Below are 10,935 nucleotides of genomic sequence, written 5' to 3'. Positions count from 1 at the left end.
AGTGTAGTTTGAAAAGTGAAGCAAATATGCATAGACACTACATTTAAAGCTCCAAAGTCCATTTAATATTCCTAATACGTGACACCTACACTATTATCTCCATCTCAGAAATAAAGCAATTTTCTGAAATTTTGTGTAACATGCTTATTTTGCTATGAGAGACCACAGTGGAGTTTAAATGCATTTATTATAAACAAACTTTTATTTTTACAAAAGATCAAGTTAGGAGTTTCTCTTATGCAGCATGCTTTCATTTGTACATGCCTTCATTTGTACATTAAAAAAGCAACATAGACATTTTTGATAACACTAAAATACAAAGGAACTTTTGGCAAAATCTACAATAGGGTTTATTTCTCCTCCTCCTCTTTTTTTTATCTCTTCAAACTCATAAGCAAGCATTCTATGCATTGCATTGAACTAAGGGAAATATTATACTTTGAGATAGTCATTCAATTTTGTTCTCTGAGTGGGTGGTGAGTATTTCTATCAAACCTGCTTTTGCAATTAACCCTATGGGTGTGCTCAACTGTTGTTTCACTTAAACTTTCATTTTCATTACACACAGGTGAAAAAAAAAAGATTCAATACATTTTTAGAAAGGAGTAGAGCTGAACACACACCTTGCAAATTATTCTTTGAGAAGTAAATTACATTTAAATAATGGAGAGTGACTCCTTTATAAATGTAATAGATGGGGATATATTCTATATGGAGGCCATTTTCCTAAACTAAACAGGAGATAATTGACAAAGCACAGACCTGGGAATCAGGGGGCTCTATATTCATTTCTGTTTGCTCTTGGACACATCATGTTTCTGAAACTAATATTAAAAATAATAAAAACACGAACTTCTTGAAGCCCATATTTCATTCAAAAGTTTTGGCTTGTGCAATAATCTAAGGTAAAATAAAGATATAAAATCAGGTGTGAGTACCTATCACAATGAGCTTGCTGGTGCAAGGTTGCATCACATAAATATTCATAGACTGGTGCTAGGATGTGGAAGGAATTAACCTTGTCTGTCTCCACAGCTGGTGATGATCAACAGGGCTCTTGAAGTAGATAACCACACAGCAACAACACACTTCATTCTTCTGGGGTTTCCGACACAACCAGGCTTCCAGGTTCTTCTCTTCTCTGTGTTCCTAGCAAGCTACCTGCTGACACTACTGGAGAACCTTCTAATCATCCTAGCCATTCGCAGTGAAGGGCAGCTGCACAAACCCATGTACTTCTTTCTGAGCCACCTCTCCTTCTTGGAGATGTGGTATGTCACTGTCATCAGCCCCAAGATGCTGGTGGACTTCCTCAACCAGGACAAGAGCATTTCCTTCAACGGTTGCATGACTCAGCTGTACTTCTTCGTGACTTTTGTCTGCACAGAGTATATCCTTCTTGCTGTCATGGCCTTTGATCGCTATGTAGCCATTTGTAACCCACTACGCTATACAATCATCATGACCAATCAACTTTGTGGCACAATGGCTGGAGGGTGCTGGCTCTGTGGACTCCTGACTGCCATGATCAAGATGGTTTTTATAGCCCGACTTCACTACTGTGGCACACCCCGTATCAATCACTACTTTTGTGATATCTCTCCACTCCTCAATGTCTCCTGTGAGGATTCCTCCCAGGCTGAGCTGGTGGACTTCTTTTTGGCCCTCCTGGTCATTGCCGTTCCCCTTTGTGTAGTGGTGACATCGTACGTCACCATCCTCATCACCATTCTCAAGATCCCGTCTTCTCAGGGCCGTCAAAAGGCCTTCTCCACCTGTGCCTCTCACCTGACAGTTGTCATTCTCTTCTATTCCACAACCCTTTTCACCTATGCCCGCCCCAAGCTCATGTACGCCTACAACTCCAACAAAGTGGTCTCTGTTCTCTACACTGTCATTGTGCCACTCCTCAACCCCATCATTTACTGTCTGAGGAACCGCGAAGTCAAAGCAGCTCTGAAGAAGACGGTCCTTTGCCGAGGAGTTGGGCCCAGGGGAGAGGAGGCTCTCAGTAATTAAAACACAAAACAAACCGTGTGTTTTCCTCTCGGGTCTAAACTGGGAGATTATTGCTCTGCACTTTTTTGTCTCAGTCTTACCTTTAGTTAGTAACCTTGAGAACTTTAACACTGCCGTGTGTGTGCATGTGTGTACCTATGAATAAAGAACCACATTTCCAAAAAATAGCCTCTCATACCAGGACTAAGCACAGTTTCAAACATTTTCTAGAAAAATATTTGAAATGAGCAGTAAGAAAAGGAGAGAAGGAGGCGCTTTTCTCATGCAGCTGACCAAAGTAAATTTCAGATAAGATAAATGTAAACACTGGGTAAAGCCAGCTTTCCACACTCTGATTGGGAAAAGGATTTTGGATCCTATGAACTATAGGAGCAAAATAAAAGGGTTATGGAAATTCACTCCTAGTTTGTGCAAGCTTTTACAATTGTGGAAAGCATTAATGTGGAAAACAGCATGGAACATATTTCTAATCTCTACAATATTATCTTTAACTATTAAAACACTCAGATAAACTTTCAGAAATGCAACTATTAGTGGAAAAACAGGTTAAAATATATGTCTAGCAAAAAAAAAAAAAACCCTGTAGATAATTCTTAGATTTTGAATTATTCACTCTGCCAGAAAAAGATACACTGGTGTTTTAAGTTCTAACTCCTAGTACCACAGAAGATGCACTTATTGGACATATCATTTTTAAAAAACATTAATTTACTTATTTGAAGTTCAGAGTTACAGAAAGAGAGGGACACACTCACATGAAGATCTTCCATCTGCTGGTTCACTCCCCAGTTTGTCAGCCTGCTCTGTCGTTATGCTGGCCCTGCATAGAACGTTTTTTTTTAGTGGTTAAGCAAGCTAAAATAAGATCACCAGGATGAATTTTAATACAATATGATTAATGACATGGAAAAAAAGGAGGAATTCAGACACACTCCAGATAGTCATAGAGAGGACCATATGAAGACTCAGGGGTGAGGCGAGGAAGCCATGTCACCTGGCAGGACACAGGGGCAGGTCAGTGAATGAAGAGCACTGTTGCCAAGCACCAGAATCCTGCACAGGCACAGGAGGGGGTCTCTACAGGGCTCCCAGAGAGGACATGGCTCAGTCAGGCTCTCGGTGACTCCCCTTTAACCTGCAGATTATTAAGATGATTAATTCTGATGCTTTATTTATTACAACAGCCTCAGAACACTAACATGATATACCATAAAATGTAGAAATGGGCCCAGCGTGGTAGCCTGGTGGCTAATGTCCTCACATTGTATGGACATTGGTTTGTGTTCCCGCTGCTCCATTTCCCTTCCAGCTCCCTGCTTGTGGCCTTGGAAAGCAGTGGAGGATGGTCCAAGAGCTTGGAACCCTGCACCCACGGGACACCCAGAAAAAGCTCCTGCCTCTTGGTTTTGGACAGGCTCAGCTGTGGTCGTTGTGGCCAGTTGTGGAATGTACCAGTGGATGGAAAATTTTTTTTCTTTGTCTCTCCTTGTCTCTATAAATCTAATTTCCCAACAAAAAATAAATACATCTTTTTAAAATGTAGTGGTATTTGAAATAAATATTTAAAATATTCAAAGGCTATTGAGAAGCATCAAAGTCTACTTGTCTATTCTTGTAAAGGATATCATGTGTGACATATAAAAGACGTAAGAATATGTACAATTGGTAATCAAAGTTTGTAAAAAATAAATTTTTTAGAAAAATGTTGTTTATTTGCTTGAAAGAAAAAGCTTTTAGTTTTTTGTTTTTTAATTTTATTTTTGATGTTGTTTACATAGTAAAGAAGGCTGCATGCCCATGTGGACCACTGATTAGGGTGGGAAGGATTGAAAAATAGGCCAAGTGGATGAGACAATTGTTTCCAATTTTCTTCTTCTACTTGTATCTGGGGAAAGATGAGAGAGAAGGAAGAGGTATTATTCCTTGGCCTTGTCTAGGCTGCTTCTGTTCCTGGTTCTTGCACTCACTTGCAGGAGCTGTATCCTAATAGAAGAGGTCCCCAAGCTCCTGTACCTGATCACTTCCCAGTGGCAGATCCCATGCACACCAATGGGTCATCAGTCTAGCCTGACTTGGCCCACCTTCTGTCCTGACAGGTACAGCAGCCTTGCACAAATGGTTCACACCCATTCCAACTCTTACTGTTGTGTGCTACAGCACTGCCATGCCTGGGCCACTCCTAAACCCAGATCTCATGTAGTTCAGTAGGTGCTGACCCCAGCACAACACTACCCATTCTGGCTCTTGTTCTACACCCACTCTGGCTCCCTTGAGCACCAGCAGGTGCTGGAACCTAGCCCAGACTAGTACACCCCAGATTCAGGCCATACCCATGCTGAGGGTAGCTGCAACCATGTCCAGCCCAGTTCACTGCCCCCATTCCAATTCTTACACTCTCTTGAGGTTTAGGCCTGCCAGCAGGCCCCGAGATCACTGAGGGTGAGACGAAGGTGCTCTTTGGCCATAAGAAGCACTGGAGACAAGCTGGTAAGGAATGTCCGCTTTATTATGCACAGGTTATAGCTTTTAAAGGGTAGGAAGTGGAGGGCAGGAGGGCATCTTCAGACAGACCCTCCACCCACCAAAGACACTGCAATTGGCTATATGACAAGTCCATTTCTCTTGATTTTCCTGTCATGTCAGAGTCATGTTCCACATGTGTTCCCCTTGACCTCCTAGCCATGTTGGAGGTCACACTCCATGTGCAGGCGTGGGAGCTGTGCCTCAGGCCATAGGGAAGTAAGCTTTAGGGCATGCCCACTAAGCAACAGAGCAGGGGCCTGGGGTGATTGTCTACAACACTCACCAGAGGGAGCCACAACTCAGCCAAGGCTTCCCCTTAGCTCTCTGACCAGGCCTGTGCCCAGCCACAGATCTTGCATATGCCAGTGGTTTATCTGACTCACCCTGGCATAGCCTATCCCTTGTCTTGACCATTTCCATTGAATGCTGCAGTTTGGCCTAGCCCAGTCTGCCCCCAGTCTCCACTGTTACTAGTGGATGCTGCAGCTTAGCTTTGCAAAGTCTGACCCCATCTTTGGCTTTTATACAAACTGGTAGGTGTGATAGCCTAGCCCAACATGGCCCTCACTCCATCCTGGCTCATGTACATTTCCAGTATACTAAGATTTGGCTCAGTTCTGCCTGGTCCACTTCCCCAGAATCAGCCCACACATTTGCCAACAAGTGAATCGGCCTTGCCTGGCCTGACCAACACCCAGGCCTAAATCATGTGCTCACCAGCTGGGGCTATGACCCACCAAGGAAGTTCCCCATGTACCTCAACCAGACCACTGGAAAGCAAACCATCTGTGGGCAATGGAAGAAGCCAAGCTTTAGTTTTTAAGGTAGCTGGTTAAGTACAATTTTGATTAATCCATCATGGTGAAGCAAAACCTTCCTTTTTACCTAATCTATATTCACTAACATACTCAGTGTTATCTGTATAACATTTCTGGAAATATTTTAAATGAGTATAAAGAATAAGCCATGATAAAAGAGAAAAGCATTATTTACAAAATATATGAGTCTTTGTCAGTGGATATTTATTTAATGAAACAAACCACCCTCTTTCCTGCTTGAGGAGTTTGTAGAAATAAGTCACAGGTTTAATATTTGAAAACAGAATATATATATCTGTCTTCCACCAGCTAGTTTAATGACTTAAATAAGCCTTGAAAAATTAAGTAAATCCAATTTTTTAATTTGTAAAATAGATTTCAGTCAATTGCCCTTCCGTTTACTTTTAATATCTAAAAAATGGCTGTTTTTTCACCCCCAAAATTTGTTAATCAGAGGACCATCAAATATATATATATGCATATATATACATATACATATATATACATATATATTAAAGATTTGTTTATTTTTACTGCAAAGTCAAGGCTGCCGGGATTAGAACCGGCGCCCATATGGGATTCCAGCGCATGCAAGGCGAGGACTCTAACCCCTACACTATCGTGCTGGGCCCCACCGAGTTCTGTTTAACGTGTATATAGTAAGCAGGAAGTATAGGATGGAGTTAATCTGGCCAGCGTTTAGTCCCAGGATTTCATTTTCATTGTACATAAAAGACAATAGATAGCTTTTGCAGAGAGTACAAGCCTAATTTACCATTTCCCAAAATAAATCAGAAATATAGCTGGACAATGAAGAACAGAAGGGAACACTTTTTTAGGGAATAAACCATCTGGAGCACAATCTCTGGGTCTCAGAAATAGTACTTTAATTATCTTTTCCTTTTGACTTAATTTTCTTCATAATGAATTTTTCAATGAATAAAACAAGGAAATCCTTTCATAAAAACACACCTCATTACTATTAAGAATAGAAGTAGACAGCATGATTTCTTAAATTTTATTCTTTATTGGAATGGCATATTTACAGAGACAAGAAAATACAAAGATCTTCCATCTGCTGGTTCACTCCTCAAATGGCCACAACAACTGGAGCTGAGCTGATCCAAAGCCAGCAGCCAGGAGCTTCTTCCAGGTCCTCACATGGACACTGGGTCCTAAGGTTTTGAGCCATCTTCAACTGCTTTCCCAGGCCACAAGCAGGAAGCTGCATTGAAGTACAGCACCCAGGACATGAACTGGTGCCCATATGGAATCACAGCACATGCAAGGTGAAGATTTTAATTACTGAGCCATTTTGTTGGTCCAGACAGCATGATCTTTATAGGATATCAATGATACAAGGGTATATGATCAAAGATGGTAACAGGGCCAGCACTATGGCACACAGGACTGTGAGGCCAATATTCCATATGGGTGCCTGTGTGAGTATAGGCTGTTATATTTCCACACCAATTCCCTGTTTATGTGCCTGATCAAGGATTGGAAAATGGCTTAAGTACTTGAATCCTTGCCAACCACGTGGTGTTCTAGGCTTCTGACACTGGCCTGGCCCAAGCCCCAGTCATTGCTGATGTTCAGAAACAGAACCAGTAAATGAAAGTACACAATCTCTCTCTCTCTCTCTCTCTCTCATTATCTCTGGGTGTCCCTCTCTCATAACTATACCTTTCAGATACATAACCAACCAACCAACCAACCAACCAACCAACCAAATCTCAAAGAAAGAGAGAGAGAGAGAGAGAGAGAGATGAGGCAAGAAAAATGAGAACATTGAGAGAAAAAAAGAGTAATACAGATTTTGACAGATGGGAGTTTTCCAAGTTTCTCAAAGTATTTCTTGAATTCTATTCATCATATCATATCTCTAGCTAACCTCCGCACATTCCACTCCCCTCCCCCAATTATTATAAAGTTGCCTAGGAACTCCTGCTGTACTCAGTAATCCTTTGTCATGAGAAACTAATCTGTTCTACTTTACTCACCAAGCTTATATCCTTCCCAAGAATGTGCTGCTTGAAAGGGATGTTGAACGTAGCTTGTTCTTGGTGATTCCTATGATAAAACAAAGCAGAAGCATGAAAGTTTCCAAGCTGGAACTCCTGGAGCCTGACTAGAAAGTGACTATTTCACAGTGTCCAAGACAAAGGTGGAAAACATCTGACCACATTACCACCAGCCTCATAGCTCTTCCTTGACTGGCATCAGTATTTTACTGTAATTCCTTCTATCTTTTTAAAGAGTTTTTATTACTTGGAGAATCACAGAGTTATAGAGAGGGATAAACAGACAATGGGAGAAACAGAGAAATATCTTCTACAGTTAGCTCACTCTGCAAATGTTAACAATAGCTGGGACTGCAGCAAGCTGAAGCCTGGATGGTGGAACTCCTTCTGGGTCTCCCACATGGGTGACAGGCTCAAGAACACTGGCAATCTTCCACTTCCATCTAGGCACACTAGCAGGAAGCTGTAATAAGCAGTAAACTAGCCAGCACTTAAACTGACATTTTGTCAGCTTTGCAAGAGACAACTTAACCCATGGTGCCACAACATTGACCTGGAAAATGTGTTCTCACAGAAACAAATACCATTTGTTATTCAAGATTAGAAGAAAAGACAGAATGGAGATATAAGGAAGATAATTAGTGAAGTTTTCATTTATTATCTCATTGTATACTTCTTCAAATCCAGCTTCTATTTCTACACCTTCTGGAACTCTCAAAACTCTTACATTTGGCTCTTTAATATTGTCTCTTAATTCTTGCATATTTTCTTTTTTAACTTGATACCAGCTTCACTTCCAGTTTTTTGATTGTTTCCCCATTGTAGCAAGAAATTTCTTCCAATACTGAGATTCTTTCTTCTGCCTCATTCATTCCATTCTTAAAACGTTCCACTGAATTTTTTATTTGCTCCAATTTGACCTTTATTTCTAACAATTATGGTTGATTTTGTTCCAGTTATGCGTGACACATTCCTTAAATTCCTATATGTGTTTCTCATTGTTGATAAGGAGCTTTATATCAACTGTTTTAAGTTCCTTATCTCCCATTTTCTCTATGTATTCCTCAGTTAACTCTAAAGTTGCAAAGGCTTTTGCTCCTTTGCAGGGGAGCCTTCAGTAATATTCATTGTGTCTTGTCTTTTCTTATGCTCTTGGTCATTGCACTTCTGGTTAGCAGATTCTTCTTCTTCTTAGGACAGGTTTCTAAGTTGCATCACACACAGGTCTCCAATTTGAAGTAACTGATTGTGTTTGGTACCCAGTTCTTCATTTGTAGTCACTTGTGCCTCTCGCTCCAGTGAATTTCAGGCCTGGACTCTTGTGGTAAGCTTTGTCCACGGTCTCTGTTGCCTCAGGTCCTGGCTCTCCACTCTCTATCTCTGTGATCCATGCTGTGGCTGCACTGGTGCCTATACAACTTTCTCTCATTTCTGATTTGAGCAGTTACAGGATGACAGAGACACCAGGCATCCTAATAAACAGTGCTTTGGCTGCACTGGTGCCTATACAAACTTCCTCTCACTTCTGATTTGAGCAGTTCCCAGGATGACAGAGACACCAGGGTTGCTGGTGATGCTGATCTTGCCAGAACCTGTTTGCCATAACGTCTGAGGGCCACCTGGACCTATTTTAGTTGGGATTCATAGGATTTCAAAATCGGTACTATTTTTCCTGTGGGACCAGTGCAATGCAGTGAGCTGGAAGTAAGTTCACTCCCAGCTTAGTGCATGCACAGCTCACTGTTCACCCTCAAGTCCTACAACTTGTCACATTGTTTAGAATGGCACCTGATGTGGCACTCAGAGAGTTTCGGATCTGCTGGCCATTAGGTCTGGGGGCTATCTGGACCTATTTTACATGGAACCTATAGGAATCCATGTCAGTACTATTTTCCCTGTGGGGCCATTGCAATGCACTGAGCCTGAAATGAGTTTGCTCCCAGCTTAGCACATGTGTAGCTTGCTATTATCCTTCCAGTCCCATATCTTTTGCTTCACTACACAAAATAGTACTGGTGGGGGTCTTTGCTATGAAATCCACCCTGTTCCGCACCACCTGCTTAGGATCCACTTTCTGTTTCTCTGCTCCTGGTCGGATCAAACAAGTCAGGAGGATGGGCAGTTCTTTTCCTTGGCTTGCCTACTGAGCTCCCTGTGAACTCTTTCCCATCTGGCTGCAGAACTCCCATTAGGATTGACCAAAAGCTATTCTCACAAGAACACATGATAATCAAGCTCTCTTCAGTCAAACATAAAGAAAAGATCTTTGTATCTGCATGTGATAAAAAAAAATCAGTGAATGTATAGAGGAACCCCAGTAAGACTCACAATAAGACTCAGAAGAAAATGTAGAGGTCAGAAGAGAATCTAGAAGATTCTAAAGAAAAAAATATTGTCATCCCAGAATAACGTACCCAGCAAAACCTTCCTTTGTCTTTGAAAATGAAATAAGATTCTTTCACAATAAAGAAAAACTCAAAGAATATGCTTCATCCAGACCTGTCCTACAAATGATACTTAACGATGTTCTCTTAACAGAGAAACAGAATAACACCTACCAAAACCAAAGGCGAATGTGGAGAACATCCCTGTAAAATGACAATAAAAGACTAAATCAAACAATGAACAACCCATTACTATAATGACAGGACCAAATTACCACCTATTCATATTAACCGTGGCTGATTGACTTAAACTCATCAATCAAAGGTCATGGATTAGCCAACTCGATCAAAAAACAAAAAATATGTTGGCTACAGGAAACACATCTCACCAACAAAGATCAGTGAAAATTATGTCTCATGGATTTTTATGTTTTTTTTTGTCTTTATTTTCATTTCTTCAGAATAGTTTTTTTTTTTCCTCACATTAAATTCTTCCCTGACCCATAGATCACACAGTAGCACCATTTTCTTGAAGAAAGTTCTTGATTTTCTTTTCCATTTCTTCAACGACATACTGGTCATTCAGTAGCATGTTATTTAACTTCATGGTGTTGTAAATTTCTATTTTTCTTCCTATTGTTGATTTTGTTTTGTGGATTTTCATTAAAGAGGATGTATAGTGACTGTGTTAGAGACTATCATATCCAGATACGAGGCTACAATGCAGTACATTTCTACTTTCAGATCAAAGATGGACTCCGAATGAAACTGTTACATATATCTTGACAAGAGGATGCTGGATTCTCTGCCATTTTCCATGCCTGCAATGTCAGGAAACACAAATACCAAAATGATGGACTTACGAGTGTTTATGAAGAACTATACTATTGTAATTATGTGGGGGCAATCAGCGGGAGAAGGGGGCATGGGAGGAGTTAGGGGAAATCCTAGAGCCTATGGAATTATATAAAAAATTTTTTTAAAAAGCAAGATAATTAGTGGATTTAGTTGTATAAATGGGGTGTAAACAGAATTGGATAAGCTGGAACCATGAGTTTGTAATCAAAGAAAGGAAATTTTAATAAGAAACTCAAAATCTGTGACTGTTTAAAAGAAAAAAATTAAGCTAATCCAGAGAAAAAGTTTTGTAATTACAGGATTATGTAA

The 10,935-nt window shown here is 40.6% G+C and overlaps 1 protein-coding gene across 1 annotated transcript; it reads left to right on the top strand.

The window, feature by feature from the left end:
- The first annotated feature begins 1,041 nt into the window (after positions 1-1,041).
- On the top strand, positions 1,042-2,019 carry LOC101524963 (olfactory receptor 6Y1). The gene has a single exon (XM_004589055.2). The coding sequence runs from the start codon at positions 1,042-1,044 to the stop codon at positions 2,017-2,019; it is 978 nt and encodes a 325-aa protein (XP_004589112.2).
- The last annotated feature ends 8,916 nt before the right edge of the window (positions 2,020-10,935 follow it).

This window comes from Ochotona princeps, chromosome 2 (assembly GCF_030435755.1).
Source record: "Ochotona princeps isolate mOchPri1 chromosome 2, mOchPri1.hap1, whole genome shotgun sequence".
In the NCBI taxonomy this organism is placed as follows: domain Eukaryota; kingdom Metazoa; phylum Chordata; class Mammalia; order Lagomorpha; family Ochotonidae; genus Ochotona; species Ochotona princeps.
This window is presented reverse-complemented; position numbering and strand designations above follow the sequence as displayed.

What these genes read in the sequence shown, in the direction of transcription:
- LOC101524963 (XM_004589055.2), top strand. Translation starts at nt 1,042, where the DNA reads ATGATCAACAGGGCTCTTGAAGTAGATAACCACACAGCAACAACACAC.